Source organism: Macrotis lagotis, chromosome 4, assembly GCF_037893015.1.
Source record: "Macrotis lagotis isolate mMagLag1 chromosome 4, bilby.v1.9.chrom.fasta, whole genome shotgun sequence".
Classification (NCBI taxonomy): domain Eukaryota; kingdom Metazoa; phylum Chordata; class Mammalia; order Peramelemorphia; family Peramelidae; genus Macrotis; species Macrotis lagotis.
This window is the reverse complement of record NC_133661.1, coordinates 77327834-77355511: the sequence shown is the minus strand read 5'-3', so window position 1 is coordinate 77355511 and position 27678 is coordinate 77327834. Positions and strand designations below refer to the sequence as shown.

At 40.0% G+C, this 27678-nt stretch overlaps 1 protein-coding gene across 1 annotated transcript in view; it reads left to right on the top strand.

The window, feature by feature from the left end:
• The first annotated feature begins 618 nt into the window (after nt 1-618).
• Nucleotides 619-27678, top strand: part of GOLGA7B (golgin A7 family member B) — a 39645-nt gene continuing 12585 nt past the window's right edge. The window contains exon 1 of the mRNA XM_074233194.1: nt 619-674. Coding sequence (XP_074089295.1) covers nt 669-674 — 6 coding nt within the window. The 5' untranslated portion in view covers nt 619-668. The remainder of the gene's footprint in view (nt 675-27678) is intronic.

Below are 27678 nucleotides of genomic sequence, written 5' to 3'. Positions count from 1 at the left end.
GACTTTTATTAGTTTGTAATCACTTATTTGGATAGATAGATAGTCTTCTTCCTCCTTTCCAAGGGAAAACTGAGGAAATATAAACAGCTACAGGTTTTTTTTTTAATCACATCACATGAGTTTAATCACATGAGTTAGGTTTATGGCTTGTCGGAAGGCTGTTATATCTCCAAATATCCATAAGAACAATCTTTCTTTACTGGCATTTAACAAATATTTGAGTTGAATGTGATGAGAGGATCCTGGTAAAGGAGAGAAAGGGATCTTTACATTGCCTCAAAGACAAGTCCTTTCTGATCACCAGATCCTGGCTCTAAAGGAACCAATAATAAAAACTCAGTCTATCTCTGTTAAGTTCACAGGACAAAGTGGGGTCATCCCTTCCCAAGACCAAGCAGTCAGGCAAAGCTGCTCAGGGAGGCAGACAAGTGGGATCTAGAACAAACTTGGTCCCTGGCCAGGAGGACAGGTGCATCTATTTATTATCTGTCTTTCTGGGTTTAAAGCCAGTTGTCCCCTCGTGCAAGGCAGGCCCCTATCTGAGAAAGTAATTGCATCTCCTGAAAGGGTGGGGAAGAGGGGAGAGGCTGCAAGGTTCTGGGCACCCTTTCCAGAGGAATAAAAATAGCTCTCAATTTTTGCTGGAGGTGGAGAACAACACCAACGGAATGGAGGTGGGAGCAGCCCCTCGGGGGTTCTTTGTGTTGGTCCAGGGGCTGTGCTTGGGTGGCTCTGTTTCTTCATTCATTTGCTATGGGAACATGCATGACTTTTGCCCAGACTGAGAACTCAAAGGCTGGCTGAGGGAAGGAAAGGGGGATCTGTGACTTGTTGGCTTGTGGCTGCCTGCCTTGTTTTCAGCCAGGGATTGTTTGTGAGTGGGTGGTCCTGGCTATGCCTCCCGTCTTTGCTTTGTTTGCCCAGAACTCATCTGCCTGCCTTTCTGAAGACTGCTGGGGTGGGCTCCCCCCCTTTTTAGGGGCAGGGAGCAGAGTACAGTCCATCTAGGGGGTGTGGGTGGAGCAAAGGTGGGGTGGGCTGAATACTTTGAGCCCCAAGACTGAGTCAACTTCACTCTTCACCCATTTCCCAAAGAAACTTGGGGGCTCTATTTATGGGCTCAGTGGGGGTGGGATTGCAGAGCCCAGGAAGCATTTTTAGCATCGAAGCCCAGAAACTGTCTTTGGGAATACTGGGCAGCTCAGTGGCTGAGTCATCACTGGCTCACTTTATAAATAAACTAGCAAAAGCTTGCGGGAGCTGTCCACCCTCTTCTCTCCCCCTCCGGCTCTTCGGGGACTTTGGCTCCCCCTGATGGCACTGTCCGGAGTCCTAGCCTTGACCCACTGGAGTCTAATGACTAGAACCTGCTCTAAGGGATACTTGCCAAGGAATGTTATCAATCTGACCACTCCCCACTGAAAAGTTGAGGCCTGGACTTCAGGGTTTGGGAAGGAATTCCTAGCATTCTAGGGACATTATTATGTTGACTCTCTGGCTATCTCTGGGGCGAGAGGAAAGATGAGGAGGAAAAGGTGGACTCAATGCAGCTTGGCTGTTCAGACTTCTATCCCTGCTTATTCAATTGGATGTACTAATTAGTCCAGGATCTTGAAAAGTTGAATTCTCTGAGGTTCATAAGGACATGAGATCATCTCATCCAACCTTTTCATTTTACAGATGAGGAAATATTATCATACCAAGGACAAGAATTGACCTTGTGATTTCACTGACGTAGGGAACTTGTGGATGAGAAATTCTTCAGGCACCTCAGCAAGGAGAGGATTAGGAATTTAGAACTGGAAGGAAATTTATAAAGTCTCTTATCTAATTCCTTCATTCTACAGATGAGGAAACTGAGGTACAGAGGAGAGGTGATTTTCTTAAAGTCACATAGATAGAAAGCAGAAGATTTTGCATTCAAACTTAAGTCTTAAATTGTAATTTATTGATCTTTGGCCCAACCATAGAATCAGTCTGATTTGGTTACAGAATGAATGTACCCCCACCCCATCTAACAAGAAAGACAAGGTGCTATTCATAGTGGTAGGTAAAATTCCTGAGCACTCGTTTTCTTTCCCCTAAACTCTTGTCAAACCCATCATGATCATACTGTTTAATTCAGTAAACATTTACTGACATCTGGGCTAGAATTGATGGATAAAAAGGTGAATGAGACAGGGACCTTGTCTTTAGGTGCTCACAGACTCCAAGGAAAGATAAGAATGTGTACACAAATACCTGTGATACCAAGCAGAAAGGAGTAAATGCTATGAGAGCTCCTTCTACTTATCTTTGGAACAAAAAGAGGAGATTCACATACCTTCCTGCTGCACCTAACTGGGAGAAGAGGGGCAACATTTCATTGATTCATTTCAATATTTACTGAGCTAGGAGGCAGAATGGTATGGGGTCATACCTTGGCTTGGTACCTGCCTCACACATTTATGTATGTGATTTTGAACAAGTCACTTAACCACTCCCAGTCTCAGTTTCTTTATCTGTAAACTGAGGAATTTGGGTTAAATGATCTCTAAGTTTCCTTCCAGCTCTGAGTCATAATCCTATATGAGACTTGGAACTTTAGTACTCATATCTATAAAATGGGAACAATAAGACTACACTATCTACCTCATAGGGCAACTTGTAATGAATCAAAATATTATAAGATGTGAGTTATTATTACTTATAGTATTAAAAAGTACAGTGGGCCATATAAAGCCTAAGACAATCTTCCTGGAGATTTCTATTTAATAGCATTTGGGCTGGGTTATGAAGGATGGATAGGATTTTGGCTGGTAGTCTTGCTGGAGAATGGTATTCTAGGCAGATCCAACAGCATGAATGAATACTTAGAGGTAGGAGAGACTGGGGGAGTTCTGGGAGAATAGTGAGTAGTCATCTTTGGCGGGAGCAGCAATTCAGGGAAATGCTTCTAGTGGGAGATGAGATCATTATTCCTATTTTCTTTGTCAGGGTAAGAGCAGAATGATAGCAAGAATCAGTTACTAATGTGGGAAAAGAAGTTGTGTCCTTTTGGGAGGCTGTAGAGATGTTGGGATTACTAGATTGGGAAACCAGAGGCATCTGCATGTTTTCCAGCTGGCTTTCCCATTCACTTTTCAAGGCTCAGTTCAAATGCTGTTCCCTCCCAGGTAGCCTTCCCTAATCCTCTCAGCTTAGAGTTTTATATGACCCCTTTGGCAGTCTGGTGAAGCTTATGAACATTTTCTTAGAACACTGTTTTGAAATATGTAAAATAAAATACATAGGATTACAAAGGAAATCAAATATATTGAAATAGCAATACCAAGTTTTGAGCTGGGAAAGCAATTTAGAGATCATCTCATCCAACCTTTTCATTTTATAAATGAGGAAATATTATCATAACAAAGTTATTGAAACAGCAACAAATCCAAGCCCAAGTTCATAGATTTAGGTGAAGAAATACTCAACTAGGTTTTTAAGGTCCCTTCCAGCTCTAACATTCTGTAGCTCTAACCAGTGATTCTGTCAATTGGTCCTAAGCCCTAATCCTGGGTTTGTTCAGTATTGTTGCCATTTTTCAACAGGACCCTCCTTATACCAACATCTTCTCTAGGTCTCAGTCCAAACCTCAGCAAACCAAAAAGAAGGAAGACCACTGTTCTTTATTGGGTTTCCCATACCCCATAGGAAATAAGTCAAAGAATAAAGAACAATGTTCTTATTTTCTTGGAAAGTAGGGGGTTCAGATAAGAAATAATGCTTGATTCACCTTCTTCCCTACTCCATCCATATTCAGGCACCCTTTCTTTAGAATATGTAGTCTTTTAGGAGAAATACTCTGTTCGTTCTCTCTCTCTCTCTCTCTCTCTCTCTCTCTCTCTCTCTCTCGTTTTTGCAAAGCAAATGGGGTTAAGTAACTTGCCCAAAGCCACATAGCTAGGTAATTATTAAGTGTCTGAGGTCGGATTTGAACTCAGGTACTCCTGACTCCAGGGCCAGTGGTCTATCCACTGCACCACCTAGCCACGCTGAAATACTCTGTTCTTTCAGGGACTGCAAATTGTCACAAAGCCTATCCATCCATCCATCCATCCATCCAAAAGATAGTTTCCAAGGTACCTCAGCACAGAGAGATATTGCTGAAGTGTTCAGTGAGGGATGAAGTGTTTTTTTTTAAGTTTTCAGTATTCATCTTTTTGTAAGCTTTTGAATTCCAAATTTTCTACCTTCCCTTTCTCCCTTCATCCTCCACCCCACCCCTTAGCAGCAAGTAATATGATATAGGTTGCACATGTACAATTCTGTTTAACATATTTCCATATTAGTCATGTTGTGAAAAAAGAATTAGAACTAAAGGGGAAAACTATGAGAAAGGAAGAAAAAATATAAAAAACAAGTTTTAAAAAGTGAAAACAGTATGCTTTACTCTGCATTCAAACTCCATAGTTTTTTCTGGATGTGAAATGACATTTTCTATCACAAGTCTTTTAGAATGGTCTTTGATCACTGTATTGCTGATAGGAACTGAGTTCATCATTGCTGAGTTTTCTTATTATTGTATACAATATTCTCCTGGTTCTGCTTGTTTCACTCAGCATCAGTTCATGCAAATCTTTCCAGGCTTGGGGTGAAGTAGATTTCCTCAATTCCTGCTGAAGGGAATTAGAACTCATGAGCCCATGTAGTCTCATAATTTATATTTCTCATTAGGGTCCCATTTTTACTATAAATATGATCCCCAAACCCTTGATGTGATATATCCCCCAAACCTCTTTCTCTAGGGATGGGGAAGCAGATATATATTTCAGCTGAGATATTTCAGAGGCAATGTTAAGCTAAGTCCAATCATAGGTCTCTTCAACATTAATTTCCTTAATCTTGATGCATTCTGGTGGGAGAAGGGTTAGGGTTGTATTAAGTCTCAACTTTGGACCCCATAGTGAGGACATAAGAAAAACCACACAGTCTCCTAGCCTCAACAAAGTGTCTCTCTTGTGCCTCATCTCACTGTGTCTCGTCATGGTGTCTACTGACTCTTGCCACATCCTCTTTCTCACAGCTATGCTTTCTTATACCTGGACAGATCCTGGTCTCCAAAGGCCAATTGCTTAACAAAGTTCTGAATCAGCTAGTTGATACACATTTATTAAGCTTTTACAATGTGTCAGAAACTATGCTAAGTTAATACCATAGACCTTGCCTTCAAAAAGTTCACAGTTTAATGGAGAGGCTATGTGCAAATAACTATGTACATATAAGATACACACACATATATGTATATAATGCAATGTGTATGTATACAACTATATGTATATGACGATGATGTTCTTCATTCTTTTTTCCTTGTATTTTTTATTTTGAATTTTTTTACAATTTTCCCCCTAATCTTGCTTTTCCCTCCTTCACCTCCCACAGAAGGCAGTCTGTTAATCTTTATATTGTTTCCATGGTATACACTGATCTAAGTTGAATGTGATGAGAGAGAAATCATATCCTTAAGGAAGAAAAATAAAGTATTGTGCCTGATTGTTGCACTAATGGAATGAGCAAGTCCATCAAGGTTGGTCATCACCCTCGTGTTGCTGCTAGGGTGCATAATGTTCCTCTGGTTCTGTTCATTTCACTCAGCGTTGGTCTGTGCAAATCTTTCCGGGCTTCCCTGAATTACCATCCCTCCTGGTTTCTAATAGAACAATAGTGTTTCATCACATACCTGTACCACATTTTGTTAAGCCATTCCCCAGTTGAAGGACATTTACATTAATTTTCAATTTTTTGCCACCACAAACAGAGCTGCTATGAATATTTTTGTATGAGGGATTTTTTAAATACATTACTAAAATATTCTTGTTTAAGAGTAAAACATAATACCCCCAACACCCCAAAATATAGACCCTCATGAGAAATAAAGGAAAGAGAAAAAAATGTGTTTCATTCTGTGTTCTGATACCATCAGCTCTGTCTTGGGTGGATCACATTCTTTATGATAAGTCCATCATAAAAGTTACTTCCATATTTTTTGTACTGTTGTTGTTGCTGATTGTAATTCCCTCCATCCATTTTTCCTCACTAACATATATTATATTTTCTCTCTCCTTTTACTCTATACCTCTTCTAAAATGTGCTGTAGGGTAGCTGAGCAGTGCAGAAGACTGATCACTGGCCCCAGGGCCAAGAGGCCCTGAGCCCACATACTACCCCTGGAGACTCAGCAACCACCTGGCCTTGTGGTTCTGGATAGGCCACCCAATCCCAACCCCTTGCAAAAAGTAAAAAATAAAATATGTTATGTCTGACTATTCTCTCCTATGATCTACCCTATCCTCTAACACCCACATTCCCTCCCTTCCCCCTTCCCCCTTCCCCCCTCTCCTTTTTACTTTAGATGTCTATACCCTATTGAGTGTGTATGGTGTTTCCTTTCTGAGCCATTTCTGATGAGAGTGAAGGTTCCCTCATTCTTCCTTGCCTTCCCCTCTTCCCTCTTCCATATCACTGCAAAAACTCATTGTAAAAAAATATCTTTTATATGAAATATCTTAGCCTATTCCACCTCTCCTTTCCCTTACTCCCAGTACATTTCCCTTTTAGCCATTGACTCCATTTTACAATATCTTATATCTTCAGATTCAGCTCTCTCCTGTGCTTTATCCATAAAAGCTCCTTCTACCTGCTCTATAAAATGAGAAGTTTCATATGAGTATCATCAGCATCATTTTTCTATGCAGAAATACATGCAGTTCATTATCATTAAGTCCCTCATATTTTACCCTTCTCCTCCGCTCTCTATGCTTCACCTGAGTCTTGTATTTGACAGTCAAACTTTCTGTTCAGCTCTGGTCATTTCAACAGTATTTGTTGAAATTGAAAGTTCATCTTTTCCCCTGGAAAAGGATGTTCAGTTTTGCTGGGTAGTTGATTCTTGGTTGCATTCCAAGCTCTTTTGCCTTCTGGAATATTATATTCCAAACCCTACGAGCCCTTAATGTCATTGCTGCTAAGTCCTATATGATCCTGAATGCAGCTCCATGATATTTGAATTGTGTCCTTCTGATTGCTTGTAATATTTTCTCTTTGACTTAGGAGTTCTGGAACTTGGCTATAATATTCCTGGGGGTTGGTTTTTTTTTTTGGATCTCTTTCTGGAGGAGATTGGTGGATTCTCTTAATTTCTATTTTGCCCGCTGCTTCTAGGATGTCCGGACAATTTTCCTTTAGGAATTCTTTAAAAATTAGGTCAAGGCTCTTTGCCTGTTAATGACTTTCAGGTATCCCAATAATTTTTAAATTATCTTTCCTGAATCTGTTTCCAGATCAGTTGTTTTTTCACATTTTCTTCTAATTTTCATTGTTTTGGTGTTGAAGTATTTTGTTTTGACTTCTTGTAAAGTCATCAACTTCCTTTAGCTACATTCTACATCTGAAGGATTTGTTTTCCTCAGAGAGCTTTCTTATCTCCTTTTCCATCTGGCCACTTTTGCCTTTTAAAGCATACTTCATCTCAATAACTTTTTGAACTGTTTTATCCATTTGACCTATGCTGGTTTTTAGCATGTTATTTTCTTCAGCATTCTTTGGATCTCATTGATTAAGTTGCTTATCTCTTTTTCATGTTTTTCCTGCATCTCTCTCATTTCTTTTCCTGATTTTTCTTCTATCTCCCTCACTTGATTTTCAAAATATTTTTGATCTCTGTCATGGCCTGATCCCAACTTCTGTTTTACATGGAGTCTTTAGATGCAGGAGCTTGTACTTCCTCATCTTCAAATTGAGGAGGATTCGTGGGATCATAGACAAAGATTTTCTCATTTTTTTAGGTTTTTGCAAGGCAAATGGGGTTAAGTGGCTTGCCCAAGGCCACACAGCTAGGTAATTATTAAGTGTCTGAGGCCGGATTTGAACCCAGGTACTCCTGACTCCAAGGCTGGTGCTCTATCCACTATGCAACCTAGCTGCCCCGAGTAGAGTGATTTCTGCAGTCTCCCCTGACCCCCTTACCATCTGTGGGCTGTGCTCTGGAGGTGCAGGCTGGTTTCTCCTGATTCTCACTGTAGGTTCTGCTACTCCTCACTCCACACTCATTCTGGTGTAGTAGAGTTCTTTCACAGCCCCTTCAAGCTGTTACCGGACTGGGCTAGGCTGTGCTGCATTGTGGCTGCAGCTTTTTTTCAACCCCTGGTCATGGTGAAACATACCTTTCTCATGGAACTTCTAAGTTATCTTGGACTGGGAAAATTTATTGGCTTTTGGAGACTTGGGGGGAAGGAGTTTCTGGGAAATGCTGCCTTCATGCCACCATCTTGGCTCCACCTCAATGTTCTTCATTCTTGAAGAAGATCATGAGAACAGGGAGTTGATACTATGACATGCCTGTGAATTGGATTTGGGTGAGGGGGTGCTAAGTCACCAGTCCCACTTTCTCCTCCAGAGCTATTTGGGTTTAGTGGCCAGATTTGAAGCAGGATGACTGGAGATGCCCTGGATGTGAGATAATCAGAGTTAAGAAACTTGCTCAAGGTCACACAACTAGTATGTGTCAGGTGTCTAAGGCTAGATTTGAACTCAGGTCCTCCAGGGCTGTTGGTCTATCCACTGTCATTTAACCTTGTCTGTCCCAGTTTCCTCATATATGTGAATGCACACACACACATCTATTCTATGATGGTAGTCTGGGACCTCCTTCTGCTCTGTTATACAACCTTTCCCTTGCAATAGAGTCTCTGATCTGTTCCTGGCCAGACCTTTTCCCCAGTGTCTACTAACTTCTATATTTGTCTCCCTATACTGAATTGGGCTAGAAAAATGACCCACTGAGACTTTTTCTTGACTTTCTTCATCAGGATTTTATTTGATGAGTTTTCTATGCATGTCTGGAAGAGTTTTGAGGCATGAATGAGAATGACTTCCTGTACTTCTTGTTACTCTGTCATCTTGGATTCATTTCTCATCCCCTTAGGCATCTCCAATTCAATGTTGTCAAACTGAATTGGGTCTTTTCCTTTCCCAAATCCCCAGTAATCAACAGTTCTCCTGATAGTGCACCATGAAGCTCTTCATAGAATAGAATTCATAAGACATTTGTCTAATAGATAAACCGTATAGCACCTTCTTTAATTTTATGGGGTTACAAATCTGGAAAATTGGAATAATAGGTTTCCCCCCCCCCCCAGAGACATAGTGAACATAGCAGCTCTGTTTGTGGTGGCAAAGAATTGGAAATTGAGTAAATGTCCATCATTTGGGAAATGGCTGAATAAATCGTGGTATATGTACATTATGGAACACTATTGTTCTATTAGAAACCAGGAGGGATGGGAATTCAGAGAAGCCTGGAGGGATTTGCATGAACTGATGCTGAGTGAGATGAGCAGAACCTGAAGAACATTGTACACCATAACAGCAACATGGGGTTGATGATCAGTCTTAATGGGCTTGCTCATTTCATAAGTACAACAATCAGGAACAATTTGGGGCTGTCTGCAATGGAGAATACCATCTGCATCCAGAGAAAGAAGAGTTTGAAAAAAGACCAAAGACTATTACCTTTAATTAAAAAAAAAACACGTTGCCTCATTATATAATTTTTGCTATCTCTTATATTTTTTTCTCCCTTAAGGATATGACTTTTCTCTCAAAACATTCAATTTAGATCAATGTATAGCATGGAAACAATGTAAAGATTAACAAACTGCCTTCTGTGGGGGTGGGGGAGGGAAGTGAGATTAAGGGAAAAATTGTAAAATTCAAAAATAAATAAATAAATTTAAAAAAAGAGACATAGTGAAGTTTGAAAGAGAAGTGTATTTGAGGAAAGTTCTTCCTTGAGAATGATGACTTTGGGTGAAGTTAGTTGATACAGAGGGTAGAGTACTGGTCCTGGAGTCAGTAGGATCTGAATTCAAATCTAAACCCAGACTCTTTATAGCTGTGTACCCTGGGCAAGTCACTTAACCCCAATTGCTTATAGGAAAAGAAAATGGAAGCTTAGAAGAGAGGCTGGGGCTGTATAGAATTTTGAACCATCTATATAGGGATAATCAAACCTATGAGAATTGTTGAGGTCAGCAGAAGAGCCCTGAGGCACACCACAGTGAGAGGTAAATTGTGGTCAAAGAGTCAGCAAAAGTGCTCTTTGAAAGAGTAGTCAGATCATTGGGAGAAGAACCAGGAGAAAGCAGTGCCCAGAGAAGAGAGAGTATCTGGAGGATAGGATAATCAACAATGTCAAAAGCATCAGGGGCTCAGGAGTATGAGAACAAAAAGAAAAAACCATCACATCTAGCAATGAATGTACATGCACACACACACATATATGTATGTATATATCACTGTTCACTTTAAAAAATAGTATCTTGTTTTTCCCCAATTACATGTTAAAACAATTTTAAACATTTTAAAAAAATTTTTTGAGCTCCAAATTACCCTTCCTTTTCTTCCCCAAGCTTTACAGATATAGGTAATTAATACATGTTCAATCATGTAGAATAGTAACTTTTTATTCATTTTGTATAAGAAAATTAGAATAGAAAAGAAAGTAAAAATAGTATGCTTCAATTTGTATTCAGACAACATAAGATCTTTCTCTGGAGGCGGATAGCATATTTCATCATGAATCCTTTGAGATTGTCTTGAATCATTGTATGGCTGAGAAAAGCTAAGTCATTCATAGTTCTTCATTGTATAAAATTGCTGTTATATCCTCCTGGTTCTGTTTACTTCACTTTGTATCCAGTTCATGTAAGTCTTTCCAGGATTTTTGGAAATCATCTGCTTGTCATTTCTTTTTTTTTTTTTTTTAGGTTTTTTTTTTTTTTTTTTTTTGGCAAGGCAATGGGGTTAAGTGGCTTGCCCAAGACCACACAGCTAGGTAATTATAAAGTGTCTGAGGCTGGATTTGAACTTAGGTGCTCCTGACTCCAGGGCTGGTGCTCTACCCACTTCGCTACCTAGCCACCCCTTGCTTGTCATTTCTTATAGCACAATAGTACACTGTTACAATCATATACCACAATTTGTTCAGTCATTCTCCAATTGATTTCCAGTTCTTAACCACCACAAAAAAGAGTTGCTATGAACAATTTTTATAAGTAGGTTCTTCCCCTGACCCTTTTTTTTGATCTCTTTGTGATATAGACCTAGTAGTGGTATTGTTGGATCAAAGAGTATGCACAGTTTTATAGCCCTTTGGGTTTACTTCCAAATTGCACCCCAACATTGGTCACTTTAGAGATAGCAGTTTCAGAATTCAGAAACCAGAATTCAAAGGATTTAGGAGTGAATGAGAGGAGGGGAAATGGAGGTAAGCAATATGGACCATTTCTTTAGGAATTTGATTGAGAAACAAAAGAAAGATAAAGGACAATAGCTTGAAGGAATAACAAAGGTTTTGGTTTTTTGTTTTAGGCTAGGGGAGACTTGGCACATGAGTTGGCAGTAGGAAAGACAGCAGTAGTTAAGGGAAATTGAAGTTTAGAAAGAAAAGATGAAGCAATCATTTGAAGGGTTTGGACCAAGGATACTTGTAGAGAGAGGGGTTGATCTTAGGAGGAAGGGACCTTTATTATCAGAGACTAGAAGAAAGGAAGAGAATGGGGGATGATCTCAAGGGATTTTGAGATAAAGAGAAAGGGAGAAGTAGGAGCTTAGTACAAAAGTCTTAATTTTCTCAGTAAAAAGTTGATACCCTCAGCTGAGAGGGCTGGGAGAGAAGGATAGAAAATTTTAGAATGCTTGAGGAGAAAAGGTTTGGAATAGCTTCTGTCAGAAACGATAAACAGAAACAATTAAGGGAGAATAAAAAGATTGCCTTGCTGCAGAGAGGTCCCATTTGAGGTTAGACCCAATCAATGAAGTCATGTGCCTGCCTCAAGTTTTCTTCATTGGCATTTCAGTAGGAGGGGAGAAGAAAGATCAAGGAGAAGGAAAATAATAGGAGCAATCAAGGTTAAATTTAGCAATCAATGAGCAGTAATAGGATTATGGGGTAAAGGATTTGAGGGTAGAAAATATTTTGGAGTTGAAAAGGTTTATTCTATGGTCAAGATTGGGAAGGGAAGATGTAGGCACTGAAGGTCAAGATGAGAGAGGTGAAACAGCAGGTTTCCAAGGGGTGATGCATCCTCATAGAATTCTGTTGTCTTTTCATTATTGCTTATAAGATGAAGATCATAATACCCAGAGTGCTTTGACATTCAAATGAGACAATGGAGGCAGAGCATTTTCCAAATCATAAAGTACTTCATGAATGCCAACTGTTATTATTGAGGTGTAGTCAATATCTATGCAGTTCTCTTTTGTAAATGGTACCCACTAACCCTCTTAGTCACCCAGGTTTAGTATGTCATTTTGGAGGGAACACTTGACTTGAAACTAGGAGGGCCTGGGTTCAAATCCTTTACTTTATACTTATTATGTACCTGGGGCAAGTCACTTAACCACTCTAGGCTATAATTGCCTCATCTGCAAAGATGGATTCCATGGTAGATAGAGCACGACATCTGGAGTCAGGAAGACTTGAGTTTGAATCCAGTTCAGATACTAAGTGCCTTGGAGGCGTGTAGGTAGAGAGAGCACCAGGTTGGAGTCAGGAAGATCTGAGATCAAACCCAACCTTAGATATTGACTAGATGTGTGACCTTGGGCAAATCACTTAATTTCTGTTTGTCTCAGTTTCCTTATCTGTAAAATGAAGATAATAATAGGGTTGTCATGAGGATCAAATGAAATCACAAGTGCTAAGTCGCTAGCATAGTATCTGAAACATAGTAAGGACTATATATATATATATGTATATATTATATATCTTTATATATATATTAACTATTATTATTATTATTACCACAGGGTTTTGTGAGGCTTAAATGAGATAAAATGCTTTGTAAACCTCAAAAATTCTATACAAATGACAGTTGTTTTATTATTCAAGACTTTAAAACTCATCTGGGATACCCCCAGAAACCCAATTTCTTTCCAAATTCAATCAGTCAATAGACCATCAGGATTTTCTTGCCCAAATCTTCCACATCATTGATTAATACATTCCTTTTCATTTCCACTATAGTTCAGACCCCAATTCTCCTGAACCTGAATTATTACAGTAGCCTTCTCACTCTTCAACTGCTCTCTTCCCTGACCCCAACCCTTAATCCATCCAATTTATAATTACTAGGTTAATCTTCCCAAGGCACCACATTGATCAGGAAGGTCTCTACAGCAGGTTTATCATGATGGATTAACTCTTGAATAGCTCACATTTCTGTCCTGAGGTAAAGATTTATAAGGAGCTTTTCTTGTAAGAACTTTAAAAGAGTGATAGGGTATTATTATTTCCATTTTACAAATGAGGAATCTGAGATGCAGAGAAGTTAATGACTCTCCCATGATCACATGTCTAGTCAGTAGCCGAGATGGAATTTTAATCTAGATTTTCTGACTTTTAGCTCAGTGCCTTCTTCACCAGTCAGTATTCTTTCCACTGGGGCTGTCATCACTTCATATCTGGACTACAGTGAAAACAGCCTGCCACAAGTCTCTGCTGGCTCCGGTCCATCTCCATTTAACTGTCAAAGTGATCCTTCCAAAGAGAAGACCTGATTATATTCTGCCTCCTCCCCACTCAGGAAACTCCAGTGGCTCCCTCTCACCCTCAGGATCAACTACAACATCCTCTGGTTGTAGTTCAGAACCCTTTATAAGCTGCCTCACCCCTCCTCCCATTTCCAATCTTGTCACACCCTCTGCCACTATGTATTCTGAGATTCAATGACTGACTTCCTTGCTGTTCCTCAATTAAGATACTTCACCTTTCAACTTTGAGCATTTTTACTTTCTGTCCCCTATGCTTTGAACTCTCTCCCTCCTCATCTCTGCTTCCTGGCTTCCTTCAGGTCTCAGCTAAAACTATGTCTTTACTCCTTAATCCTAGTGTCTTCTCTCTGTTGATTATCTTCAATTTATCCTGTATTTGTCTTATTTGCACATAGTTGTTTGCATGTTGTTTCCTCCATTAAGTCCTTGAGAGTGGGGACTGATTTTTGCCTTTATTTTTTAAAAATTAATTTATTTTTCCAACTACATGCAAAGATAGTTTTCAACAATAATTTTGTAATGTTTTGAGTTTTATATTTTTCTCCCTCCCTCCTCCCCCTGACAGGTTATATGTGAGTTACTATGTTAAACATATTTCCATTTTAATCATATTGTGGAAGAAGAATCAGAATAAAAAGAAAAAATCCTGAGAAGAAAAATAAACAAAACATAAAAAAATTTTAAAAATGGAAAACAGAATTAGACTCCATAGTTCCTTTTCTGGATGTAGATGGTATTTTCCATCATAATTTTTTTTTAGTTTTTGCAAGGCAACGAGGTTAAGAGGCTTACCCAAGGCCACACAGCTAGGTAATTATTAAGTGTCTGAGGCCAGAATTTGAACTCAGGTACTCCTGACTCCAAGGCCAGTGCTCTATCCACTGTGCCACCTAGTCACCCCCATCATAAATTCTTTAGAATTGTCTTTGATTATCATACAACTGAGATGAGCAAGTCCATCACAGTTGATCATCACATGATGTTGCTATTAATGTGTACAACATTGTTCAGGTTCTGCTCACTTCACTCAGCATCAGTTCATGCATGTCTTTCACCTTTTCTTATTGCTTATCATGGGTGCCTAAAAGCTAACTGACTAACCTTTTTGATGGGTAGCTAGTCCTTGGTGAAGAAGAGCTGTTTTATTAAATTTGAAAAAAATATTAAGAAACTGAGATTTTAAGTCATTTTCAATCCTATTTAGTTAAGGGAACAACTAAACCAAAGGAAATTCCCCCTCTCTTTTCACTTTTCAGGGTTCCTCTTTGGCACTTCTCATTGGCCATCAGAGCATTTCTGTTGCCCTAAATCCTCTGGGCTCTTCAGTGCTGTTCTCTCAGACATGAAATGTCTGGACAGAACATCCACTCTGGTCATCTTTTTAATCCTCCCTCTCACACATCCCCCCTGCCATGTGTCTGATTCTTCAGGGAGCTACTCTTTTTAACTGTCACTGAAAAGTCCCTAAATTCATTTGTGCGAAAATGCTAATAGCTGAGAATCTTAGTGTTATTGTCTCCCGGAGGTAACTGGCAGCTGTCTGTCCCAGAGGCATTGAAAAAGGCTTTTTATCATAAACAGCAACCACCTCAACAAAAATGAACAGTCAAACAAAAGAAGGATTAAAATCAGACAAAGAGTCCTAAGTCCAAACTATTTATATTTTGGAGAAGGAAAAAAAAGTGCAATTTGGCATAGTGGCTAACCTTAAGGTCAGGAGACCTGGGTTCAAGTTGTAGTTTGGGCATTTAATTAGCCTTGGAGATTTTGGAAAAGTCATCTAACTTTGTGGAATTTGAACAAAGACCAAAGACTATTACCTTTAATTAAAAAAAATCCATTATCTTATTATATAACTTTGTTATCTCTTATACTTTATTTTTCTTCCTTAAGGATATGATTTATTTCTCAACACATTCAACTTAGATCAATGTATACCATGGAAATAATGTAAAGACTAACAGACTACCTTCTGTAGGGGGTGGGGGAAGGGAAGCGAGATTAGGGGCAAAATTGTAAAACTCAAAATAAACAAACAAACAAACATAAATAAATAAATGAATAAAAGTCATCTAACCTCTCAGCAATTCTGTAAGAGGGGTTGCCCATTTGCATTCATGGAGAGAGTTTTGTCCCATCAATTAAAACATAGTTCACTTTAAAAATGTATTTAATTAAGAATATGTTATTATTAAATAGTATTTATGACATTAAATAAAATTAATTAACAAAATAAATTTAGTACTATAAATTAAATTTATTTTTAGAAGGAGGAAACATCATGAATTTAAACAAAATAACAAAAACGTCTTTTCTCTATATTTCTTCCCAATCTTTTTTTAATCTTAAAGAGACCTTAGAAAATTTTATGGTTATTTTTAATATGTAGCAGGTGATGTGTATTTGCTGTTTTGATTCTGCTTTTTTGGAATGGCATCATATTTTGAAGGTGAAATTTGCATGTTAAAAGGAGAAAATGTCAAAAGCTTAAAGAGAGAAGCTATGACGGTACATTTCAGACTTGCTGTGTAGGCTGGTGGAAGAAAGATTTCTGGGAGAGGGGATAGTGTGATCACTAAAGTGGAATGTACTCCCAGTCCACCTTGCCTCTTGCTTCCCTAGGAGCAGCCAGTCCTTCAGGAGCATGAAAAATTTGAAGTATCCTAATGCCCATTTCCCCCTAGTCTAGGGTTCCAGCCTCTCCAACTCTCTTTACCCCAGGAGTAACCACCCCCACTCAGTTTCAGTTCCAAATTATGCCAAAGACTGGATTAGGCTTTATATTAAGGTTATGGTCTGAAGAACTACAAAACTGAATGATCATTGTTCAAAGCTCCTACTTATTCCAGATTTGGGGCCCCTTTTGAGTTACAAGGGGCTGATTGCCAAACCATGGTGGAGGTTTGATTTTTTTAAACCATTAAAAACAAAACAAAAAAGAGAAACTAAATGCTGTGGATCTTGAAAGTTTCATTATTGAAGCTGAAAGTAAAGACCGTGAAGTCTAACCTGGTAAAGTCATCACTTCACCCTCTTCTCCCTCTCCCCTTGGAATTTGTAGGAGTATTCAACCAAAATGAGGCTAGCAATGGTGACAGTCATCTTGGAAGAACTTGAAATCAAAAATGGCAAATGAAACAGCAGCTAGAGAATTGGAACTAAGAGTTTTGGTATTTGAGACAAATTTACATTCAGCTGGGAAGAAAGGAGGAGGGGATATATAAGGTATGATTATGCCTGAAGAGAAGTTATGGGAATTTCAGAGTCTGAAGAATTGAGAAGCCCAGGTGTTGTAAAAAAAAATGGGCTGGAGTTGGATAGGAGGAAGCTATGAGCAAGGTACTAAACTTATTTTGGAGGGGAATAATTTGGAAGTCCTTTGATGATCACAACAAACAAGACTCTGGGAAGAATGGATTGAACCTTAAAGAAAGATTACTGAGTGATGGTGGCAGAAGAGTCTGAAAGTGGCAATAGAGAACATGAACTATGTCAACATCTTCTGGCTTGGGTGTCAAGGTGCGGGGGGAAGAAACAATAGCCTTGGAGAGTGTGTCAAGAGATATGTTATCTTCAGGAAAAAGCAGGGCATCTAGTTTGAAGAGGATTTTAACAATAGAGGAAAAGATCTAACAGCTGAGAGTGTAGTAGAAAGGAAGGGGAGGATAGGATAAGGATTGGGGAAGGGTGGTGGGGGATTCTGGTTTCATTGATCTTGTTCTGATGGCTGGAGTTGGATAGGAGGAAGCTATGAGCGAGGTACTAAACTTATTTTGGACAGGAATAATTTGGAAGTCCATTGATGATCACAACAAACAAGACTCTGGGAAGAATGGATTGGACCCGAATTATCAGTCCAAGTGATAGTTATGAACTAAACTTTCTTGAGGGAAGGTGACTGTGGGACTCTTAGGGAAGTAACTAGAATTTTGGGCAAAAAAGTAGGCCGATTGGCTAGATGGTGGTCATGGTAGCAAGGAAGAACACCTCCTGCTCTAGTTCAGGAAGGGAATTATCCTGGTCCCCCTCATCTTATAGATGAGAAAACTCAAGCCCAGGACAGTGGAAGGACTTTGACATAGGTCAAACAGCAAAATATTGGCAAAGCTGGGTTTGAGTCATTCAAGCTTTAGTCTAGCTTCTTCCTTCATACCTAGCTATGTACCCTAACACTCACAAAATAGAAAGGTTCCATTGGACTTGTAAAGTCACTTGGACTTGGTCTAATCCAGGCTTAAATGGCATCATCAGTGGGGGCACACATCCTGTGCCCTCTAGGAAGCCTCCCCCCAGCCTTAGAGCTTTCTCTGGTAGGAAAGGTTTCCTGCCACTAAGCCGAAAATTCCCAACCATTCATTTCATTCCATTTCACTTAATTATACCCTCTCCTGTCACCCTCAACACTTCCCCTCCTTCTCTGGGCTTCCCAACCTTTGGAGACTTGCACACAATTATCACATTCTCTTTAACTCCCCTAAGCTCTGAATGTGTACAGTTCTTTTCATCTTTTATAATTGTCCCATTTCCCTGGCTCCTGTATTGTTTCAGTTTTTCATCACTGAATTTCCTCCAATTTAAGGGTATGTTGCTGGCACTGTGGTTGCCAAGAACTTAATTCAGCAGTTAGGTAAGATCCCATTAGAGAAGGCTAGCTGGGATGGGCTACTTGCTGCTTGGTCACAGCAAAAGAACCAGCTACAATAACAGTGCCATCTGGAATGTTTCAACTCTCTTAATCCCAGGATCTCAAATGTGCCTCACAAACATTGGACTGGATCTCTCCCTCTTGAAGGCCAGAAAGGTCCTCACATAAATGCTTCAGAGCAAGTTTGCATAGGAAGCAGTGTGTTTGTATATATTTGTGTATGTATATCCCAGTGACTCTGATCCTGTCTTTTTTACCTTCTCCAGCTCTAGAAACAAGGTCCTTTACCCCCACTCTTCCTTCCAACTCACTATTTATCTCATTTCAGTTACCTTTACTCATCATTTTCAGCAAAGATATATTCTAATACATGTATAAATCTTCCTCTAACTGTTTTTACACTTTCATAACTACCAGGCCCCTGTTTCTAATTTTATAAAAGTTCTCCACTAGAATTTCCTTTTGGTCAGCCTCCATGAGATACTTTTCTTTTTGGTTTGTTTGCGTTTTTTTTTTTTGTTTGTTTCTTCACCTTAACAAATTCTGATTTCTCCACAGAAAATCATTAGCTCTTCAACTATCCTCCTCAAAGATCTTAGCTTCTACCTCTCTTCTTCATTTTCCCCTACCTAGGATCTACTCTTTGCCTGGACCTTTGATGCCTTCTCCAGATTATTGAAGCATCACCATTACTCTTTCCTCTTCTTTGCTGTGAAATCCATAACTTGTCTCTATGCCTTCCTCTCCAAATGATGATTGATATCCTCCCTTCCCCACAAAGACCCTATTTCACCTTTATGGATGACATCTGTACTTGAGTCAATTTTCCCCCTCTTTACCCATAATGATGATGATAATAGTAATAATTGAGCTGTGTATTATACTGCCCATTATCTCAATGGTTCCTCACAACAAACATTTGAAATAGGTACTATAGAATTTCATTCCCATTTTACAAATGAGAAAACTAAGATTTAGAACAGTTAACTGATTCATTTATAAACACAAAATAAATGTTGGAGATGGGCTTTGATCATCCTCAGCAGCTTTCAGTGTCTATTTGGGTGACCTATATGACACCCTTATTCCAGTTTAACCAAGAAACATTTATTAGGCCAGGTGTGTTGAATTGGGAATGGGGAACTTTTTTCCTGCCAAGGACTATTGGGATATTTATAGCATTATTTTAATGCTATATTTGGTCAAACATTTAATTGAGTCACACCTAAAATTCTCTGAAATTTATTGAATTTCAAGACCCAGCTATGGGTGCTGGGCACCAGTCTGCTGGCTTTATACAGCCTGGATTTTCCCTTACCTCTGTGCTAATGATAGAAATAAAAAGACAAAAGTGAATCACTTTCTTCCTGGATGAACCTATGTGTGAATGGGGGAGTAATAATATATATCTCTATGTCGGGCAAGATATTTAACTGTTTGCTTCAGTTTCCTCATCTGTAAAAATGAGCTGAAGCAAGAATGGCAAATTACTCCAGTATCTTGGCCAAGAAAACTCCAAATGGAGTCACAAAGAGTTGAACACAACTGAAAAATGAGTAAACTATATATCTATATATCTATATCTATATCATCTATATATCTATATCTATATCTATCTATCTATCTATCTATCTATCTATCTATCTATCTATCTATCTATCTATCTGCATGCAATGAATACATTCAGGGACCTGGAACCTGACCTACTCCTCCTACACAAGGGTCATTCAAAAAGGAAAAAGAGGTGTATGCCCTTTGATCTAGCAATAGACTACTAGACCTAAACCCCAAAGAAATCATAGAAAGAGGAAAAGGTCCAAACTGAGAAAAATAAGTCTGGCAATACAACTACTTAAAGAGTTAAAAACTAAGAAAGTGCCCATCAAGTAGGGAATGGACAAGCAAATTATGGCACATGAACATAAGAGAACATTATTATACCATAAGAAAGGAGCAGTTTGAGGAGGTTTATTAAAGACATCCTAGACATGTCTCTTGTAGCTGTTGGCAATAGCATCCTACATGAAACAGCCAGAGTCTATCCCTGACTTGGTGTAGTATTTTCTACATTTCTTTATTCTGGTAAAATGGAGAAAGGAGTGAAAAGAGATCGAAAATGATTGGAAATGTAATCAAACTATTGATGACAAGGGGAGAGCAAGCATTTGCAGTTCAGAGTATTAGGAAAAGCTTCATTTAGAGAAACGTGATTAAGCTTTCTCTTGAAGAATGTTTTTTGCAAACTTTAAAGTACCATAAAATACTAGTTATTATTATTACTATCATCATATAGCTGATATATACATTTCATATGTACTTGTCTCTCCCATTAGAATGTAAATTGCTCATTGCAAGTGGGGATTTAATCTTTGTACCTGTTTTCTCAGCCCTAGCCTCTTGCCCAGCATATAGTCAATGCTCAAGAAATCTTTGTTGATTGATTGATTGATAGAGCTCTGGGTTTGGAGCCAGGAAGTTCTGACTCCAAATCTGGCCTCAGACACTTACTAGCTCTATGATCCTGGGCAAGTCACTTAACTTCTGCCTGCCTCTTTCCTCAACTATAAAATGGGGATAATAATAGAACCCACTTTCTAGTGTCTTTGTAAGGATCAAATAAGATAAAAGTGTTTGATATATATTGGATGCTTAAAAAAATTTCTCCCCTTCTCCCCTCCTCTCCTTTACTTCCTTCCTTTCAAATCCAATATATTTCTATTATCTCATTAGAAGTTATATAGTCTTAATACTTCTGAGCCTCTATTTCTTGGTATGTAAAAAAGAATATTCGACTATGTGATTGCCAGCTCTAAATCTTAGGATACTAGGTTCTGCTTGGGGAGCTCAATGGGAGAATTTCCCAGATGGTTCTCCATATCCTGTTGGCAGCTCAATCTCCTTCCAAAGTGATAGAAGTTGAAGAGTCTTGGGCTCATTATCTCACTAATTCTTATAGCCCTCAGGGGAATTGCTAGCAGATATATGTTATTGTATTTTGTAAGATAAGGTAGGATTAGTAATGTTGGGGATTGGGAATGCCTCCAATAAACAGAAACCTTAGTTAACCTTGGTAGACATGTGACTCATGACCCACACAGGTAAAGGGCTTAAATAGAAGGAAGGAAAATAAGAAAAAAGGCTACTTAGTGGTTGTAATCTGGTCCCCTTTCCCGTACTGCCTCATGTTTGCATAGAGGGGAAAATATTGGAAGCTTATGGGAAGGGAGGGTAGGAAAAAGTTCTTTTATATTTAAATCTTTTAAAATTTTGTTTTATCAAATAACATACTTCCTCATGTTTCTCCCAATTGAAAAGAAAAAAGAAATAAAATCAAAAGACCATGTAGCAAATATGCTTAGTCAAGCAAAACAAATTTCCATATTGTCTTGACCAAAAATATTTATCTCATACAGCATCCTGAATGCATTGCCCCTTTGTCACAAGGTCATGGCTGTTAATGCACTGATCAGAGTTCTTAAGTCTTTCAAAGTTGTCTGTTTTTACACTATTGCTACCATTGTATAAATTATTTTCTTGGTTCTGTTCACTTCATACTGCACTGTTCTTTCAAACTTGCCTGCTTTCTCTGGAGTGCTCCTTTCTTACGATATAATAACATTCTCTTATGTTCATGTGCCATAATTTGCTTGTCCATTCCCTGCTTGATGGGCATTTTCTTAGTTTTTAATTCTTTAAGTAGTTGTATTGCTAGACTTATTTTTCTCAGTTTGGACCTTTTCCTCTTTCTATGATTTCTTTGGGGTTTAGGTCTAGTAGTCTATTGCTAGATCAAAGGGCATACACCTCTTTTTCCTTTCTGAATGACCTTATATTTTGCTCTTGTGTAGGAGAAGTAGGTCAGGTTTCAGGTCCCTGACATTTGTTAGCAGTTCCATCTTCTCTTTCTTATCTCTATTTCTGCCTTGGCCCAACAGGTAGGATCTGCCCTGTTTTTTTTTTCCTTAAAGGTCTGAAAAGAGTAGGAAGGAACCTTAAAATCATCTTGTTCAGCTTCCATCTTTACACAGATGAGATGACTCAGTATTGCCTCAACAAAGAGGACTTTGGATCCAAATCATCTGAGCATTATTGAGACAGAGCATAATTTCTAGTGGTCTAGAATTATGGGATATTTTTTGTGTGTGGTACTCATGGGTGCTAAGGCACTGATGATGATTTCTAGGAGTCTCCACTGCATTTACTCATTATAAATAGGTCTTTCTTTTGATTTTGGTTTTCCAGACTGATTTCTATTGTGTGGTCTCCTGTTTGAAAGGAATCATGACAGTGAGGATAAAGTGCTAGACTTAACTTCAGAAAGACATGGGGCGGGGGCCGTAACTCCCATCTCAAACTAACCAGCTGCTTGACTGTGTGGTAGTATCTGAACTACCATGAACCTCAGTCAACTTTTCAAGACTGCAACATAGTCTGGGTGGAGAAAGTTCCTATGGTGATGAAATCATGGATCCTTGTCACCAACTGCTTTGCTTACATTTCCAATCGTTTTTGATCTCTTTGTACTCCTTTCTCCATTTTACCAGAATAAAGAAATGTAGAAAATACTGCACCAAGTTAAGGATAGACTCTGGTTGTTTCATGCAGGATGCCATTGCCAACAGCTACAAGAGACATGTCTAGGATGTCCTTAATAAACATAGTCCAGCTTCAAGAGAAGACATGTATTTTACCTCTGTTTAGCTTTTAGAGTTCTTGCTATACAGCCGGGCCTCAATCTATGCTTCCAACCTCATTGGACACTACTTTGCCTTTGCGATCCAGCCAAACTGACCATCTCTTTGTTCTTCATACATAACACTCCATCTCCTGTCTCCATTTCTTTGCAGAGAACCACCTCCTGCACTGAACATTCCCTTATACCTAGAGCACATTTCATTCTTGCCTCAAATTACAGATAGAATCCTCTTCTTTAAGCTACAGCTCAGACAACAACCTGCTTATAGGGAAGCAGGTTTCAAATAGGGGTAATAATATTTGAATAATCTGTTTTTAAAGGGTTCCACAAGAATCAAAAGAGGTAGAACAAAGCATATGATCTGTAAACGGAGAGGTACTATCCAAATGGGAGTTATTATTATTGTTGTTGTTTTTATATGTAAGCTACCGGTCTTCCCGCACAGTGACTGGTCACAACAACAGGTTACACGTTGAATCTAAGTTTCCTAATTTCTTCCTGGTGTCTTCTGTGCTTTCCACTCACATAGTCCCCAGCACCACCATTATGAATGAAAGCACATATCCTGGAAACCGCCCGCCCTCAGCCAGCTCCTCCCTGCTCAGCTTCCAGCATTTATTCTTCCCCATTGTTTATAGTCCTCCATGCAGGATTCATTTCACTGGACAGTTCAGATTCATTCATTTGTTTTACCTACATCACAGCCTCTTTCTAGGTGTTTCTTTCTTGTGTTTAAGGCTCCAGAGAGTTAATCCTAGTTTACATATTCCTAAGTGATATATTTATATCATACCACCTTGGTAGCTTAGGGAAACTCTGGCAGAAGCTTGTTTTTAAAAACGAGAATATCCAGATGTGCATCCCTCCCCTCTGCCGCTGCACCCCACCCCTTCTCTCCCCCAAATTCTTTTCTGCATTCACCTTGAAAATGATCTCAGGTCAGTGTCCAATCGAATCATTTCAGGCTTGCACACTACATTTTCCCTTTTAAACACCCACACACTTGTTTATGTTCTTCTGGACCTATTCACAGACAATCTCCTGGTCACCTTTGTAGTCAGCTCATTCCCTGGAGGTTTTTTCAGCTGTTTCCATCTTCTCTTTTGACTAGGGGAGTTAATTTTCTCTTATCTCTTTCCAGAGATCATGATTTCCAATCTTTCACTGTGTGTGTTTTTCCCTGGATGCAGTCTTTTCTTTGGAGAATTTCCAATTCAGCTGCAGATTGGAGGATGATAACAGCGAATTAGTTAGTAGATCTTCTTTGATGTCATTTTGTGAGTTAACTCATTAATTTATGACAAAAACATCAAAGAGGCAGGCCTTTGCACAGGTCTGGATTTTCCCAAAGCAGTTGGGTAATATTCTTTGGTCAGATTAAATCTCAAAGTTTTTTCTGCTTCAAGCACTAAATTCTGAATTATCAAGAGTCTGAGAATATTTTATGCCAACCTGTCCCATATAGAAGATAGCACAATGTAAAATTCTCTACTGTTTTATTTTTACTCTGTCCTAAATGTTGCTTACTCTTAACAGATCCCACTTGGACAACTCTGAGTGCTGATGTCCATCAAGAATTTTCTTTGGAAGTAGAGTTTGTTAAAGACTTCAGTTTATTAAACACCTTGACCCAGCTTGAGGATGAGCTATAGTACAAGGATCATTGTACCTTCTCTGAGAATGGGAATAGATGAGTCTAATAATTTGCCCACCAGACTGTTTTGTTTCCAGCTCAAATTCATGGCACAGTTTATATGATCAAAATTAAGCAGGAAAAGGTTGGGTAAGGTTTATATACTTTACCTTCAGACACCAAGAAGTTGTTTATTTCTACCACCTTCAACTTCCTATTCACAGAATCACATCATTTTCTATTTGTTCCTAGTTACCAAGTCATTGCTCTTCTTCATAAATGGGAATATATATGTATATATATGTATAAATATGTATATATACATATATATGTATATATATATATCAATGGGAGTAAAATGAGAATTAAATGGGAGTAAAAACCTGGACTCTCCTGCCTATTCTTATGTTCCCCAAATTGCTTCCTGGGGAATTTAAGGATAAGAGACATTTGCTGTCAACTAGTTGTATGATGGTGGGGCTAGTCAATTCCTTCTTTATAGTTTAGACATGGTAATACCTTGGTCCCTTAAAGATCTAATATTCCATGATTCTTTGATGTTAGAAGTTTCTCTGAAAGACTATTGCTAGGGGTGGCTAGGTGGCACAGTGGATAAAGCACCGGCCCTGGAGTCAGGAGTACCTGGGTTCAAATCCTGTCTTAAACACTTAACTCCATTTGCCTTGCAAAAACCTTAAAAAAAAGGACTATTGCTGTCCAGTGATGGTTTCTCTATAATTTGTTAGTGTTGCTCCTATAACTAATAGGAAGTATGCAACAGGGTGGGATGAAAGACAGATTCCACTGCTGAGAGTCCAAGTGCCATTATTTGTTTACCACAAGTTTTTGAGGGTTGGCATTACCTATCTACATCTGTGTCAATAGAAGTTGGCCATCCTTGGGAAAATGTGTTATCCAAAATAGGAAATGTCTATTAGTAATGGTAGCTGGTGTTCTCAGATCAACATAAAAATTACAGTTAATCTACTTTATCCTAGGAGGCCCAGAAGGCAAGTAAAACTGGTTTGGCAACCCATCCCAGTCCTGACAAGAGATGGACTGGAGGGAGAGGCCCTCTCATTTTACAGGTGAAGAAACAATCCCAGAAAAAAAAAAACTATTCTATAGGCAGCAAATTGCAGTGTTAGTGGTCTGAATCCATAACCCATTCAGATTATGACTGAATCCAGTGCTCAGTTTATTACATAAATTTAGATATCGAGGAGAGGATTTCTAGGTATAGGTGGGATGCTTTCTGAGTTTTCTATCTTGATTCATTTCCATCAACTTTGAGATTCTGTCAGGTGAAGACTCCTAGGGAAAAGAAGCTCCACTTCTAGACTGGGAGATGGATTGAACCTGTGATTTTATCAGTGTTAGGGAACTTCCGGATGAGGGAAATCCTCTGTCTATGGAGGCCAGTATCTGCTTTGCAATCAATGGTCTTAGAAGGTTGCCTAAAGTGTTGAGAGGTTAAATAATTTGCCCAGGGACACAGAGGTAGAATTTTCCTGATTCCACAATTCCCTGCTTCCCACCATTTCCAAAGCTCCAATGGAAAACTGTTGGTAAGGGAAGAATTTCTGTTTCTAGTGCTCAAGTCACAGAAAGGAAGGAGGAAAGAAGAACAAATACTAAAGTGGAAAAGCTGAGGGGAACGCTGGGAAAGAAGATAACATGGAATAACATGGAATTGTTAACACCAGGAATCTGGTCACATTTATGAGCTGTGAGACTTCAGTTACTTTACACTCTTTTGGATCAGTAGCCCCTTCTATAGAATGGGAGCAATATTACTTACTTCATGGGATTGTTGTGAAGCTTAGAAGGTATTTTATGTGAAAACCAAACCCTACATCAGGTTATTTATAGTTAGAACATGATAATATATTCGAACGCAAGCTATTATTAAAAAGAGGGAAAAGATAGTGAAAAGGATGAAAGACAAACCCAGGCTGGGGGAGGAGAAATGTCAAGAAGCTTGAAAGGTAAAGGAAGTGGGCTGAGCCAAAGCTCCCAAGCCTCGGGCTGGGAGGTTCCAAGCTCGGCATCCTCAGCTTCTTTGCTTACAGAGCCCTCGGGGACTCCCTTCCAGGACTTCTTAGAGCCGGGGAGCCCCGAGGGGAAGCCGTAGCTAGTGGAGTGTTCCACGCTCCCGTTCTGGCTGGGGGAAGGGCCGGAGAGGCGGGGACTCCGGGCCTGGGCGGGACTGAGCCCTCTCCCCTAGGGCGGGGCTCCTTGGCAGGCTCCGGAGCCCGGGGGGCACGGCTCCCCTCCCCTGACTCCTCCGCCAGGCCCCTCCTCCTGCCTGGCAGCCTCCGCCGACGCCGGGAGCCCCCGGACTGCAGAGGCAGCCGCGCCGAGCCTGCAGCCGGGCCCGGCCTCCAGAGTCTCGTTGGGCCAGCACCGAGGACAGCGCCGCTCCTCCTCGGCCCGGAGCCCCGGGAACCACGTCGCAGCGCGCGGCGCCCCCGGCCCGCTTAGGGCCCTGGCCCCGCCGCTCCTCGCTCAGCACCGAGGACAGCGCCTGCCGCCCGACCCCTCTGCTGCCGCCGCCGCCTCCGAGCAGCCCGCCCGCGCTCTGCCTGAACATGGCCACCGAGGTGAGAGGGAGAGCCTGCGGGCCCGCCGCTGCCCGCGGCTTGGGCCGGGGACGTGGGGGCACAGGAGGGCCTCGGTGCCCGGCTCAGCCTTCCGGCCCCGCGGCGGCCCCCGAGCCCTGGGAGAGCCCCGAAGACGCCGCCGCCACTTGTTGGCAAAGGGGCAGCTGTTTTCCTGCTCTAGCAACCCGGGTTCGGCTTTCTTTCTCAGCATAGCCACACTCTCTAAACTGCCTTCCTAGTCAGGATAAATCCCTAGGAGTGTGTGTGTGTGTGTGTGTGTGTGTGTAGGGATTCCGAAGAAGGGATGAGATATACGTGTTGGGGGGTGGGGTGGGAGGCACTAGTTCCTTGGTATTGCTGTGCAGTGCCATGGGCCCAAGGCTTAGAACTGAACCCAAAGCATGCCACACCAAGGAACTCCAATCTCTGTCCCCCAGTGCTTCTGTTTCTCTCTAAGGATGTGAGAGATATCCTTAGATGAACTAAATTATTTCATTTCTTCCAATGAAGAAAGCTTTTGGTCCCA